Source organism: Syngnathoides biaculeatus, chromosome 9, assembly GCF_019802595.1.
Source record: "Syngnathoides biaculeatus isolate LvHL_M chromosome 9, ASM1980259v1, whole genome shotgun sequence".
Lineage (NCBI taxonomy): Eukaryota > Metazoa > Chordata > Actinopteri > Syngnathiformes > Syngnathidae > Syngnathoides > Syngnathoides biaculeatus.
Window position 1 is genome coordinate 6,738,753 of NC_084648.1, and position 15,601 is coordinate 6,754,353.

The following is a 15,601-nucleotide window of genomic DNA, read 5'->3' on the forward strand; positions in this document are numbered from 1 at the left end:
TGATCCCCTTTGGTTGTCCATCACTATCTATGCATCCCTTTTCTGTACCACTTATCCTCATTAGGGTCACCGCCCTGCCAGAACCTATCCCAGCTGACTGGGCGAGAGGCGGTGTACACCCTGAACAGGTGACATTCATGATGTACAATATTTCAGTCAAAGTACAATTAATTTCTGACCTTATGAACGTATTTTCGTGTCTTGAGTATGTACAGTGATACTATTACCAAAGGTGGGAGTGGAGTAGTACTTTTATGATGAGTACTTGCGTCTTTTTTTAGGTTAATTATCGTAATTCTGGCGTACAAATGTTTTTATAAATCATGCGAGTACATGATATTTTTCTAACTTTTGTATTTACACTGTATTTTGTAAAAAAAAAAAAAAATATATATATATAATAATAACTGACAATAAAATGTCCTTTTTATTTTTGTAGTTAAATACATTGGTTTTGTTTTTTTTTTTAACCGGGAGCAGTGCTGTAGTAAATTACAGCAGTACAGTATACTTGCACTTTTTACTTTTAACGACCTCTGACTGCCGCTTCTTGCAGCGGAAGTTTGGGGTTGCCGAGCAACAGGTGATTGCGGCGGTTCCACAACAGACGCGAAAGGCTGTTGAAATAAGGTTAAAGGGATACATCGGTAATCAACACTCAATACACCTGTCTATTCAATATTGACATGAATTGTGCGCATTTAAAGATGAGTAGTTACTGTTTATAGGTTGCTATGTAAGCTAGCAAAACTTCTTGGTACGAACCTGGCGTCAGCCAGTGAGACCATGACTTCAAATCAATAAATGGGTGCTAATGTCGGCTAGCTCTAATTTTGTGGTTTCATTGCTGACCGCTCAGTTTCGATGCAGAGAGCCAAAGAGCAATTCGAAGTTGAGGAGGTAGGAGAACAAACCGATCCGCCGGATGACAATCAACAGGAAGAAAACTACGTTGGAGCAAATAGGTCTCCTCGACAGGTAAATACGTGGAACCGACAAACCAGACTGCTTTTAGAAGATTTTTGTTGTTGTTGTTGTTGTGAGTAAATGATTTCAGCTATTCAATTAAGTTCATGATTACTTCGAGATTGATATTTGTCACATCAGACAGGATCAGAACCTGTTGATGCGGGCCCACAGTCTCAAGATGATGCGACCGGTGCTGAAGGAGACCCTGCAGCAACCAGACATGCTGGTCGGTTGGTTGGTTTGATAATAAAAACCTCACATTACTGTAAAACTGCAATTCCCACAAAGATCCCAAAGCACTCAATTTCAATTGTAACAAGTGCATTTTGTATAACTCTTCAGAAAAGGATTTTCACATATACTGTGAGGTGATAAAACAATGCTTTTTATCTGTGTATCAGGGCATAGCAGTACTTCGCAGGGTGGATCACCAATCCACTTTTCAAACTCATCAGAGGAAACCGAACCACCGACTGAGGATGAGGAGGAACTCACTGTTCTTGACGCTGAACACGTTTGTAGCTACTTCAACATTTCTACAAATCTGTAGTTGTCAAAATAAATTTCCTTTCAAACACAACGAAATGAAATCCTATTCTGTTGAATGGAATTTTAGAGCGTTCTTGTTTTAAGGTAATTCTAACATTTCCCAACCTCGCAAATATTGTTTGTACGGATTTAGTGACCTCTGGTGGAAATCACTTGTGGGTTTCTTTCATAAGTAGCCAGCATGACTCAGACTTGATGTTCCATCTGTCGACAGCCTCTGGTTGCAAAGAAGCAAGCTGCACTGAAGAATCAACTCACCAAGGAGCTGGAGAGGCTCACACTGGATCTAAGAGAAGAGGTTAGCTTATTTGGATTTATCGTCTGTGTTTACAACCCCCCCCCCCTTTTCTTTTCTTTTTTTTTTTTTTAAAGGTGAATTTAACAGTTTCCCGATCCCTCTCATTAGATCGACTTTTGTGTGTGTTCATTCTGCCACTTGTGCAGGTGGCAACTGAGAAGGCAGAGGCGAGCCAAACTGAGGAAATCTACGTGCAGTTGTTCAGGGAACAGGAGCGCCTAAAAAGGCTCCAGACAAGATTAGATGACCAACAACAGAATAAGGTCTTGGCCGAAGGCAAACATCGTGAAGTAAACGATGAACTTGAGGCAGTAAAGTCTTTCCAGTCTTGCACAACGAGCCAGTGCGAGACGACCAGGGCCAATGGTGAGATGCGACATGACTTTTCCTCATCACATTTGATCCATCACCTTACGTAGAGTTGTTTTGATGGACAGTGTTGCCCCACTATATCACGGTTCTGCTTTACAATGTTTTTTTTTAAATTAAAAAAAAATGTGCATTTGTCTGACACCTCTGGGGAACATTTATCTTTGTCATGGCTCACACATCATTTAAAAATGAGCTAAACAGACGTGAAAATTATGACCCCCAAGTAATTTTTCCGTGAACCACTCACAATTTATACTTTAAAAAGAATTTTAGGAGATAATTTTTTATTGGGTTACTTTTCTCAAGTGTTGTCGTTTCTGATCTTTGGTGCAGTAGCAACAAACAAGCCACGCTAACGATTGTAAAATGCAAGGTCCCCGAGGAGGTCATAGACTGTAATAAATATAAATGCGTAACATAAGACATCGAATGGTTACGGCCACGCTACCCTGAGAACGCCCGATCTCGTCACATCTCGGAAGCTAAGCGGGTTTGGCCCTGGTTAGTACTTGGATGGGAGACCGCTTGGGAATGCCAGGTGCTGTAAGGTTCTCTCCCCGGCTACATGCAGAGGGGTTGCGTCAGGAAGGGCATCCGGCGTAAAACTGTGCCAAACAAATACGCGTCTTAGATGACACACTGTGGCGACCCCTAACGGGACAAGCCGAAAGGAAAGACGAAGACTTTCCTCTAGCGTTGAAGGTTGCGCTTGCTATTGGAGGGTTGAGAGGGATGAGAGGGTTCCTTGATGATCAAGGTAAATTTCCTCAATCCTCCTCCACAAAAGACTGTGGAACAAATTTGCTAACCACTCAACCACCATGCTGCCAATTATAAAAATCAACTTGATTTAAAAAAAATGTACTTTTCATCATAGTATCCAACCTACAAATGGAGGTAGACAAACTGCAATCGCACCTCCGTTTTACGCAAGAAGTCAGTGAAAATCTCCGTTCCAACGTAAAAGCCATGAAGAACGTCACCCGCAGAACGGCGGCAAAGAAGTCCCAAGCGGAAGACCAGAAACTCACGCAGGTGAGCAGGATCCAACGCGATAAACAGTTCCAGCTCCATGCACGATCAGTGTTGACCGGTTTACTTTTGTGACTCTACCAACAGGATATCTATGTGGAGCGCCTCACAAAGTGCTTGGAGAGACTGACACAACAGAAGGAATTGTACGGGGTCCAGACCAAAGCCCAGGCAGAGACAACATGGGCAACCAAAGAGGCTCTTTCTGAGGTACTTTGTATACACTTGTGCACGCCTCACAGTTCAGCGCTTGTGGACTCACCTAGGCGCAGATTTTTCTTTTCATTTTATTTTCCCATTTTTACTCTTTTCTTTGCGATCATCATGTTTGAGATTGTTGTATCATTTTGTTTGCGTGTGCGTACATTCATTTTTAGGCAGAAATTCAAATGGTGTCTCTGGCGATGTCACAGAAAAAGCTTTTACAGCAGTGGAACAGGAGCTTAGTGGATTTGAGGAGACGAGATGAAGACTTCACAGCTTTGCAGGAGGCTATTAGGTTTGATGTCTGTAAATAGATACAAGATAATGACAAAACTACTGCTCACACCGTACTGGCTGCCGGCTACTTTGTTTTTTCCCAGCATGGCTGAGCACCAAATAATCGTGCTGGACAGAGAGATTGAAGGCATGAAGAAATCCATCGCTGAGCTTCAGGAGGAAAGTGAGACTCTGACCATGCTGCTTAACTGCACCCATTTGGACTGTGAAGTCTCCAAAAAGATGATTAGTCAGAAGCAGACTCAACATGAAAACTTGCAGGCCCAATACAGCACTTACCTGCGTGCTCTGGGCCAGACAGAGCGCACACTCGCAGAACTCACAAAGGTTATCAGAAAACCTCTGACGAGGCGGCTTTGATTTTATTGACCATAGAGTTCATATGTTGTCTTCTTCTCTTTAGGAGGACAGCGTTCTTCAGGCCGAGGTGACAGATCGGAGGCGACAGCTGGAGAAAAACAAAGACAAGCACCTGGAGTTAGAGAACGGCATCATGAACCAAATGCTGCAGAAGCTCATGGACAACAAGGCTGCTCAGTACTATCAGCGACTCACCAACAAGAAAGCCTCACTCAAGAAAGAGAAGGTAAACTTTCAAGACGCATCATTGAAATTAGGCCTCGTATCGTTGGATTTCAAAGTCCCGGGTGAATTTTCTATTCAAATACAACCAGTTAAAGCTGTACAGTGTTTTTTGGGCGCCCCTTCCTGCTGAATTCAGCATTACAAAAAAAGCAGTTTGTCGCTTCAATAGAGCTGTTGCACCAACGTCATCAAATCACGTCACTGGGTGGAGGTGCTGGTCAAACAAACCATTCTTCAATGTTAAGTCGGTTGGAGATGACGCGAAAATACGTCTTATAGCACAACACCCAGTTTTGTCCGATACGTTAAACATTTAGAAGGTGATAATAAATGAAGGTAGATCGAAAAATGAGAGACACTTGGCATAGAGGACCCATATTTAATGCCGAAGTCGATATTTTCGGCGATAAGAAATTGGACTATTAATTCGCTTCCGCTTGTCTTGGACAACTGGATCTATGCATGTATCTGGTGAGTAAGTCGGCGTGATTTACACAGAAGAGTTTAAAAGCGTAGAAAAGTCTGGACGCACACAAATACGTCGTTGCTGGATCTGTTCTCAATCAAGAATAAATCCCACATAGTGATGGAGCCACTTAGATTTTATCAATACAAATATCAATATTTAAATAAATGACCCCTGGTTTTACGCAAACTTGCATTCTTTAACTATGATTGGGGGGAAAAAAAAAAGACAGCGAGTCGGCTCCTCTGTACACGAAGCGTGTTGCGGCCACATGTTAGACTTTGGTAAACTTCTCCGTTACAGACGTTTTTTTTTTGTTTTTTTTTTTTACTATGCATTCTTCTCAAATGAGTCCAATGCGTATTTACAAAAACAAAATAAACCGCTGGGATAGGCTACAGCCCCCGTACACAGAAGCATGTTGTAGCCACACGTTAACCTACGTAAACATCACTGTGACCGACGGTTTATTTTCTTTTTTTAAATACGCATTGGACTCATTCGAGAACAATGCATATTTAAAAAATAAATAAATAAAATACAGTCGCGTGTATTTGGTTGGGCACCTTCCATCACGTTTAATTGCCGAAATCCATCAATCTTTTCCCGTCTTTTCAGCTGCTATTCTACAGAATGATCTATTTGAATATGTCTTCTCTGTTGTAACAACCAACAGCACAACAAGTCTCGGGGATTGTGCATATTCAGATCTGGTTCAATCTCCCCGACACTGTCGACCAGCTGTTTTTGACCGGCAATAATGGTGCCGTGAAAATGGTGACGTCACGTGCACGAGCTCTACAGGACGTAGGCTGTGTCGAGTCCAACTGCCCCCCCCCCCGTCTCCCCATCTCCCATTGGTGTGAATCTGCACTCATGTAGTGTGTAATGGAGCCGTTGAGCTAAATAAAATGGGCAAGAGAAGCTATCAACAGTTCAATGTTCAGCATACAGTTACATTCTACAACCAGCTCCTTTTATCTGATAAATGTACAAAATCCTGTTTGTGCAGCATCAAACGTGCGTCCACTTATCCCGTGGCTGTGGTGTCAAGGCGGGGGTTTGCTTTGTGGAGGTGGAGGATGTTTTTCGCCCATTGTCCTGCTGCTTCTTCCTCTTTTCTCATCTCGATCATGCTTTTTGTGTCACGTCTCCGGACCTCAGCTGTATGTCACAACACTTCAAAGTTGTAATCAAGTCAATAAACCTTGGGGCAAATCATATTTCTGTGTCACCAGTCCTTTAACTTACACACGAAAATTAAATCAACAAAAGCAATAACAATTGCAATAATAACTGGAAATTATTCTTCTTTTCATTTAAATAATAATTATTATCTGAATTTTATGCCACATAATTGTAGAATATATTTAGTGGTCATTTTACAACTACTTTCTGCCCATTGCTGGGGAAAAGTACATAATTTCCATGCCGTAATTTCCTTCTACGTCATTTTCAGGTCGTCACCAACTGGGCCAGTGTGAGAAATAAATTGAGCACCCACTAAATATAAAAAAATAAATCAAGAAAGATGTTAAGAGTGGCTGACAGGGTTAATCAGCATTTTGTCATATCTAGTATTACCTTGGATGAAAATATTTGTTTGTTTTTAAGAAAAACAGTTGTGGAATCCATCTTTTAAAAATAGTATACTGTACGGACCAAAGTCAAAGTGAGGTCAGAGGTGTCAAATTCAAAACCTGGAGAACAGATTCAGGCTACATGATTTTATGGATTGATGGAAATAATTGCTTTTGCTGCCAAGTGTCTGGCGACTATTTTCCCTTCTGACTTAAAAACAACTTGTCCATTAATAAACTGGTTTAAAAAGATAATGCAATGAAGGGGCAACTATGTAAAAAAAAAAAAAAAAAAAAGTTTAAAAATTCAATATACAGTAGTCGGTTTGCAGTCTGCTGTTTTTTTGCTGTTGTTGCACACTACACAGATTTTTAACAGATAGGTTTTTGTGTTTTGGGGGGTTTTTTTTGTTGTTGTATATTTTGAAGCTTCATGCATATCAGCATGGCATGGTGGGCGACTGGTTACCACATCACCCTCACAGTTCAAATCCCGTGTGAGAGTTTGCATGTTCTCCCCGTGCCTGTGTGAGTTTTTGCTGCGTACTCCAGTTTCCTCCCACATCCCAAAAACATGCACAGTAGATTAAATTGTAGATGTGATTGTAGGTGTGAATGTGAGCGTGAATGGTTCATTTGTTTTATATGTGCTTCAGGGTGTAACCTGCCTCTCGCGTAGCTGGGTTAGACTCCAGTACACCCGTGACCCTGGTGAAGTTTAAGCAGGAGGAAAAATTAATGAATTTTTACATTACCGGAAACTTGCACTTGTGTAGTTTAAGCCAGTTCTACTTTGCAATTGTACTCTATTTCATTTTATTTAGAGTGACATGATCCCATTTTCTCTCACTTTCCTCGTGGCTCACTCATATTTCTATGCAAGTCTGCAGTTTGGAAAAATAATCACCAGAAAACCTGCATTATACTGAAAAAAAAAAACAATCCTAATTCCTTCTCTTCTGTTACTGAAGGTCTATCAGCTGTGGCTTTTGGAAAGTGAGGTAATGGCAGCTACGGTGGAAAGCAATGTGATCAATGAGAAACTGCAAAACCTGGCCCGAACTCAGAAGGAGCTGGACGGGGAAATCACAAAGTACAACAAGGTGGTCGCATCTAACCAGGCTGAAAGTTCTTCCATCGATGCGCTCATCACACAGAAACAGGCCGCTATTGTAAATTACAACAAAAAAAAGGATCTCATCACTGCACGCACTGGGGTAAGGAATCGTTTATTGCTGATCATTTTACAATGCAGGTTTCGACCTTGGGCCCATCATAGCCTTTTATGTAACCCATAAAAACTTTATGTTTCTTGGTAAAAAGGATTGTTTCTTTTCCATGTTGGCAGGAAATCTGCGCCATATTTATGAATATTCTTCGCTTTTTGCAAGCAATTCAAGTATTTTTTTTTGGGGGGGGGCAATTCTTTAACAAATGTAAATAAATGTAATAATAGTAATATTCAGTTTTCACTATGTTTCATTACTGTTTTTAAATACATTCTGGAGTTAAAAATCCACATGATGTAATGTAAATAGAAATGAGTGACACGCTTTTAGAATGTGTTTGCTACAGTAAATACATTTAAAATGTGTGTGCTTTTCCAGCATGAAGACCTCAGTCCTTTGCAAGTCAAGGTAGAGGCAATGAAGACTCAAACTGAGGAATTATCGGAAAAAATAAAAAATGATCAGCAGCTATGGCTGAAGCATCAGGGAGACCTTGTTGGACTGACGCTACAGGTTCAGGCGCACAATAGTGAATACAACAAACTTCAGGCAAAGTACACTGTGATCTGTCAGAAGAAGATTTATCTGGAGCGTATGTTACACAGTTTGTGACAGCCGTGTTTACAAAATGGAATTCTTGAGGTGTAAACGCCGACTCCAACCCCACCAGGCCAGCTTGAAGTCATGCGCCGTGAGGAGAATGAGGTGGAGAAGCGCAATAAGATGCTTGAAAGAGACCTGCTGAAGCTCAACACTTTTCTGAGCAAGAACGTCCAGCTGCGACAGGCTTTGGAGCAGGAGAACGCCGCGATGGAGAGCGACTTCCTTCACAAACTTAAGGCATATCCTTTGTGTTTGACATCAATCTTCTTTTTCTTCTCGTTTAGCCGGTGTGGCAAAATATTGAGGCTTAATGTTGTGTTTAGGAGGCAGAACGGGTGTCTGTAGAGATGGAGGTGAAGCTGGAGAAGACACAGGCGGAAAAAGAGAAACTTCTCAGCAGTTTGGTGGAGGCTGAGTCAGTTGTCTTTCGAATCAAATAAACGTGTGTCTCTCAAACACATTCATTATTCACCAATGCATGCAACTGCGTGTGTTACGTGACAGGCGACAAATCATGCTGTGGGAAAAGAAGTCTCACCTCATGAAAGAGACACGTTTAATCGTGGAAGAGGGTCATGGAGACCTCCAGATAATGAAAGATGACATTCACCGTATGGAGGTACATGCACTGCTTCTCCTCAGCCGTGTGTAGAGAAGATTGTCATACGGTACATTCCCTGTTTGACCATTCAGCTATCAGTGATGAGAAGTCAGGGTCATCAAAGCTTTCTCTGCTGACCTTAACACGATCACAAACACTGAACTGCATTTGCAACCTAAATTGTCACATTTTTTTCAATGAACTTGTACTCATGTTTCCCCGCCGGTGTCTTGATTTCGTATTTGATCACGAACAGCCAACTTCGTTTTTCGGTCGTCATATTATCTCAATCGTGATTCTGTATCACTCCACAGGATATTGATGGTAGAGTTGTGCATTGTTATTTTCCATTTTGGTTATTATTTACCATAATTCCAGGTCTACAGAGTGCACCTGGTTATAAGCCTCACCCAGTATATTTGTAAAGGAAATACTATTTGGTACATACATACGCCACAGCTGTGTTAAAGCCGCAAGTGCCCACATTGAAACCCACATTGAAACATGAGATATTTAAAAAGAAAGACGGTACACAGAGAATTTAGTGGTAGCGCCACTGCGCTAATGCTAACGCTCGCACTAGCTTGGCTAACGCTAGCACCGCCACACTAATAGGGCCGGTTTTAAAAAAAAACATACTGGTAAAAATCACTGAGACACGGCAGTACCCTTCTAAAAATTTTCTATGGAAATTCTATAGAATTTGTGCAGAATAACTTGTTCTATAGAACTTTGGCTGTGATTTTCTATAGAAATTCTACAGAAAGGACTTCTAGGAGAAAGGAGTTCTATAGTTCTTTGGAAATGTTCTATTGAACATTTTTAGCAGGGAACACGCTAACGCAGCGCCAACAGAGCCGGACCAGTAAAAGTCACTTCCTCGGCACATATATTCCACCGATCTCACTCTTACCTTTTCCACTCGAGTGCCCCCTTACAGCCATTAGACAAAATGGACAAATTAGCTCCATCACTGCATAAAGTGCAGGGCTGAAAGCGTGTGAAAAAAGTCGCAGCTTATAGGCCGGAAATTACGGTATTCCCGCCGGTCTATTGATTTCGCATTTGATCACTAACTTCATTTTTTCTGTTGTATTAGCGAAATATTTATTCTGTACCATTCCACAGGATATTGATGGCAGTTGTGCAGTATTATTTTCCATTTTGGTTCCTATTTACCGTAATTCCCGGTTTACAGAGCGCACCTGGGTATAAGCCTCAGTACGCTACGTCACCGCATAAACCGCAGGGTTGAAAGCGTGTGGAAAAAAAGTCGTTACTTGTAGGCCGTAAATTACAGTAATTACAATGCGGTAGTGGTGTATTAAGTTGGGCAAGTCATCACTCAAGGCCTAAGTTTCCGATTCACAGCCCGCCACTGTCAGCTCCCTTTCTGTTTTTTGGCCAAGGCAAGCGGAAGTCATCAGTGAAGTTGACGAAAACCTGAAAGTCTTTTTGAAAAAACAGAATGAGAACTTTCCAAGGTTCCCCCTGCTGGATGACATGTGTAAATCAGATGGGAGAAGGCTCTGAAATCGGAGACGTTTGTGTACGGAAACGAAGCAAGCAACTGCCATGCAGCGAGATCAGCTGTCAGAGTCATATCCAGCATGGACGGGTTAGGGTTAGGCCTTAACAAAAATTACTGAACTTCAGTACAGCCAGGTTCAAAGCTCTCAACCTCTGGGTGTCACCAAATACTGATAGCCCACATTACGACCCTTTTTTTTTTTTTTTTTTTAAATTGTATCGTGCTATAATTTTATGCTCTTGTGTCATCAACATGCTTAACAGCGGCAGCTCAATCAGCTGATGAAGCACCGCGAGCAGCTGGTGAGGAAGAGCGTCGCAGGCGTGGAGAGGAGGGGCAACATCATCGAACGCCACGATGCCATGGCCCGCAGCACTAAAAAGCAAATTACGAAAGGCGAGCTAGATCTGGTGAATAATGGCTTGCGCCGCAAAGTCAAGGAAACGCAAAAGGTGATATAAGATACATTTTTGTGTCTTGGTTTAATTTTTTTCCACATCTGTAACCAGGATTTATTTGGGTAGTTATATTTTGTTTTTAAGATGGTCAAAGAGTGGGACCAGGAGATCAAAGAACTGCAGGAGAGCCGAGTGAATCTGAGCAACATTGTTAAACTTCAGAAACAGCAGCTGATGGACCTGTCTGGCACCAGTGGGGTCCTTGAGACTGATCTAGACAAGATCCAGGATACCAAAGGCAGGGTATGGCGCAATTACTGTTATCGGTGTTAGCTTTGATAAAATGTTTAAAATTATTATTAAAGGTCAAGTGTCATTCCTATAAACTGTCTAAAATAGATATTGAAATGAAAATTACATATAACATTATTCACTTCAATGTCCATACGAAAAAATATGAGCAGAGAGCATCATCCATGCGCAAAGTTGCGGTAGTGTCATTCGACATCCAAGTGGTCGCCATATTGGCTGCATCTTCTGCCCCTGACGTCCTCGGACATTCGCCATTGAAAACACGCCGTGGCCCCTACTGCGCGAGACGAACAAACCCCTTTTGACACGGAAGCTCTTTTCGAAAAAGAGAACATCTCACAACCGAGTGAAGTGACCGGGGCAATATTACCCTAATGTTTCGAGCCATATTTAGATATGCGGATCACCCCCAAACCACCTCCCCGCCCGATCCACCTCCGCGCGGTGGTGATAAAAGCAATGCCGTCTGCGAGCAACGACAACGCCGCGGCCAAACCGCCTCCCCAACCGATCCACTTCTGCGGTAGAGATGAGCCACCGCAGCCCGGCGCCACAACCGGCCACCCCGACCGACATGGCCTTGTCGACAAGGCCAGTGGCGATTTACAAGGTCTGCAGAGGCTTTTCTTCAGCGGCCGCTCTCCGGAAGCCTTCTGATGCGCACATCGACACACTTAGCACCCCTGATTTACGGATTACGCACCCCCCCCACCCCCCCGCCCAATATTTTTTTTTTTTTTGTAGCTATATACACACCTACCTGTGAGAAGCCTGTCATTTGGAACCCACGAAGCTCTCGTCCTTTGCATCTGTGCAATACATTTTTCACGACGAACCGGGTATCTTGGAAACCTATGAATGGTAAATCCATCCTCCCGAGTGTTCGAGCAATATCCAGCAATACAACGCGTCGGCATTTTGGCTAACACGAAGGAACAACGAGCTACCTTCACAGAGGTAAAACTAATGGAAACAAACAAGTCCACTTGAGGGCGCTCCTGCCCCATACGTCACTTCCTGCTTCTTCTCAAAACAAATCCCTCGAGAGGATTTTCATGGCAGGAGTTACAAAAATCCATATAAGTCAATAGAAACGAGTCCGCCTGAGCGCACTATTGCATCCAACGTCACTTCCTGCTTCTTGTCGAAAGCAAATCCCTCGAGAGGATTTTCATGGCGGAAAATACAAAAAGCGATATAAATCAAAATCATGTTTTGTGGTGAAAAAACGGATGGGTCCATACCCGGCTACAATTTTTACCTATACTAAAAATTATCCATTTCATGACACTTGACCTTTAAAGCTCATCTTTGGTGTGGTGAAAAAACGGATGGGTACATTCATCAGCACTTTTCATACAAATATGTGACCTCCCTGACAATGCAGTCTTGACTATTTTGTAGTCCACTGGTGAAATTCACGGCCCACCTCTCTGCAAATGATTCTTCCACTAGATGGCAGTCGATACAATTCTGAGTGTTCCTCCTGACGTTCATACGTGTCATGTGACCATATTTCAAAAAGGTCAATTTGTCAATAAAATGAAATCATTAAATTTTTAGTACTTTTTGAGATGTTTTTATAAGGTAGTGTTCTGAGAGATTTTTAACGTAAATTACGAGTCTTCGTTCAATGTATGTTGTAAAATGGTCATTTTTCAATCACAGAATGAAATGAGACTGACCTGCTATATCCTGTTTTTCAACCTAATCTATTTTTTTAACCAGTTCCTTGCATCATGCTCACATGCTTTTTAGTTCAGCATCCACCTTTTCCACTTCCTTTCTAGGACCAAGCTCACCTGATGGAATTTCAAAACAAGGCTAAGAAACTCCAAGAGGTGGCGGACGGAACCTATCGACCCTCATCCTCATCCAGTCAATCGGTGGAAGCTGCTACGCACAGCCAAATGGAGCGCGTGCGCGCCATCAGGACGGTTATTCACCGCGTGTGTGAGGAGTTCCCCGATCACCGAGCTGCTCTCAGTGTTGTCTTACAGTCGTTGGCAGCAGGCGCACACGGTCCAGAGCAGGAAGCCAACGTGTGAAATGCAAAATTAGAGGGAGCACCGAAGATCCACAGGAAAGTTGCAGCGAGGCAGTTGTGACGTCTACAGTTGTTCAACTTAAAACAAAGGATGTTCACCTGGTCAGATCTGCTTTTGTCTGAACATTTTTGACCACTCATCCCCACTCTTATTCATTGTCAAAAGTGAGTCACTTTCCCAAAACTGTTCCCAATGTGTTTGATGCATACATCTGACCAAAACGTTTTGGTAAAATTAAGAAGCCCAGCCCGACTCTGATGCATTAATTGACCAGCACGTGTATCATGTTGGGAGTACCCCTGGTTGATTGGAATGGCCACACATTCTGCAACTCACACACGAGGTGAATTCTGCACCTTCTCCATTCTTTATGGACTATTCTTTATTACTTACTATGTACACTGTGATTGCTATGCATATATTTTGTATTCCTTTAGTTCTTGTTTCTGTCTGTTTCTTATACGCAAGCAGGTGTAGGCTACAAATTAGCTGTCCCAAACTCTTGTTCATCTTAATCAGCCCCTACTATACTGTAATTTCTTGAGAATAATGTGCAAATTTTTCCCCAAAAGTTACTAGAGCGCATTATATTTAGGTATGGATGAAAAATAAATTCGATCCCATAGAGTGGTAAAAAATGCATACATAAACATTTCTATATTTGATGTCTTATGTTACACATTTATATATAATACGGTTATGTGCGCCCCAACCTGAGCTCTCTGAGCACCTTGAGGAGCTTGCATTTTACGATCGTTAGCGTAGCATGCTTGTTGCTACTGCATAAAAGATCAGAAACGACTGCTCATGATTTTTTTTAACTTAAACTAAGACAAAAAATGTTGACTACAACGGCTAGTTGTGCAGCTGCTTTTTAAAGAAATGTCATCATTCGTACCGACGATGCCGCCAACCCGGAAGTAGCCCGGCTGTCCGAAACTATGATAGGTGAATGACTTCAGCTAGGTATCAAAAGAACGTGAGCTCAAACTACGTAATACAAGCAACATGGACACATAAAAAAACGGAGCGCGGTCACAATAGAAATGCTCACTTTTTTTAAAATGTGCCAATTACGCTCGTTTCTACATAGTTTGAACTCACGCTGTTTTGATAGCCACCTGACACGAGAGTGAAAGCTGCTACAGAATGGAAGGAAAGCTGCGCTGTGCAACCCAAACTAATGTTTCCTCACAAATGCCATCCATGGATGGTACAGATGACATGCGGTGGGAGCAAGATGGAATGTTAATGATGCAATGCAAAAAGCACCGGAACTGGACCAAGTCATCAATGATGAGTTCCGCAGTGATGCACCAAAGGGAGCTACTATGGATCTTTTTCGCATTGGAGATGAGTCAGATGTGTCATGATCCTGCCGCTTCAGCACGAGCTGTGCGGCTGCGCTGATTGGGAGGCACACACCTGTGCCTCATGCGGCCTGATCATCCCCCGTATATATAGGACCCGGTGACGACTGGCCGGCGCCAGTTCGTTGAGCTTTATGTCCCGTTCCAGCACTCTCGAATTCCTGACTGAACCTGTGTGTACCGACCTTCGTCCGTTCTCCGACCAACCTTGCAAGCCTGACTCCTTGATCCTTCTGCCTGCGTGGATTGTTTCCCCGTGTACCGACTCCTGCCTGTCCGCTCATCTGTTCTCGTCGCCCGACGTCACAACTACCGCTGCTGCACCGGACTGCCTGCTCGATCCCCGACCTCTGCGTACAATAAACGTGTCTCTTCTTGAACTACCTTGCGTCTTCCGAGTTCCTGCATTTGGGTCCTACCTCTCGTTCCGATGGGACGTGACAAGATGATTCTTTTGAAGGCTTGGCCAAGGATGTGTAATAGCTGGTTAAACTGCACTATGCACAAACGTTTTGTGCACAAATATTTAATGCAAAAAATGTTCAAGTTAAACATTGGTAAATAGTTTATATTTTTAAGACTGTAAAATTTGTTATCAACAGTATTAATAAAACGTGCCATCCTTGAGCATTTATTTTCATTGGTTGAGGGATTCGGTTCTGACAATTACAGGGATCAGGACAAGCGTGTCCTGTGGCCTGTCCAGAGATTATATTACGGCTACATCAGCACATGCAAAATGATTATTATTAATGATTGTTGTACAGGCAGTTTTTCAAAAAACAATACAAGTACAAACCTTACAAAATACACAGATCATTCCAAATATTTTTGAGCATATGGGTCGCAGCAAATTGGTGGTGCGCATTGTACATTGGTAGAAGGGTTTTCCTGGTATTTGGGGACAACCTTGAGGGTGCGCATTATACTTCGGGATGCATTGTACTCGAGAAATTACGGTACTTGCTATGTACAGGGGTGCAGCAGAAAATGTTCCCATTTCACAAAATATCTCGGATAATATCATTTAACAATAATTATGTAGCTAATTAAATGCTCTTCCATTATTCTACAATAAACAGGAAGTCATGGCTTTCTGAAATTCCATGCATTGTTCAATCTAGCCCGATTTCATACTTGGGTCATTTTGCGAAAAG

General features: G+C 42.4%; 1 protein-coding gene and 1 pseudogene across 4 annotated transcripts; both read left to right on the forward strand.

Annotated features, from left to right (window-relative positions):
• Window positions 1-18: 18 nt before the first annotated feature.
• LOC133505798 (coiled-coil domain-containing protein 40-like) lies at window positions 19-15,570 on the forward strand. Of its 4 annotated transcripts, none has more exons than XR_009796343.1 (21): window positions 19-128; window positions 557-647; window positions 860-978; window positions 1,108-1,195; window positions 1,371-1,483; window positions 1,733-1,816; window positions 1,963-2,182; window positions 3,066-3,223; window positions 3,308-3,430; window positions 3,598-3,719; window positions 3,805-4,048; window positions 4,125-4,307; window positions 7,324-7,569; window positions 7,960-8,173; window positions 8,252-8,421; window positions 8,508-8,599; window positions 8,689-8,803; window positions 10,580-10,768; window positions 10,841-11,017; window positions 12,817-13,175; window positions 14,294-15,570. XR_009796343.1 is itself a non-coding variant. In XM_061829261.1 (20 exons), exons 1-20 carry the CDS (start codon window positions 30-32, stop codon window positions 13,072-13,074), a joined length of 3,105 nt encoding a protein of 1,034 aa, XP_061685245.1. In that variant the 5' UTR covers window positions 19-29; the 3' UTR covers window positions 13,075-14,171. The 4 variants fall into 4 exon arrangements, 2 of the variants coding, with proteins under 2 accessions (XP_061685245.1, XP_061685247.1); XR_009796342.1 differs by having other exon boundaries at window positions 14,192-14,304; XM_061829261.1 differs by lacking the exon at window positions 14,294-15,570 and having other exon boundaries at window positions 12,817-14,171.
• LOC133506828 (5S ribosomal RNA) lies at window positions 2,620-2,738 on the forward strand (annotated as a pseudogene).
• Window positions 15,571-15,601: the final 31 nt, after the last annotated feature.

Coding starts and splice junctions, on each gene's coding strand:
- LOC133505798 (XM_061829261.1), top strand. CDS start 30: ATGCATCCCTTTTCTGTACCACTTATCCTCATTAGGGTCACCGCCCTG. Junction 8,600..8,688: donor AGCAGTTTGGTGGAGGCTGA/GTCAGTTGTCTT, acceptor GTTACGTGACAG/GCGACAAATCATGCTGTGGG. Junction 11,018..12,816: donor TCCAGGATACCAAAGGCAGG/GTATGGCGCAAT, acceptor CTTCCTTTCTAG/GACCAAGCTCACCTGATGGA.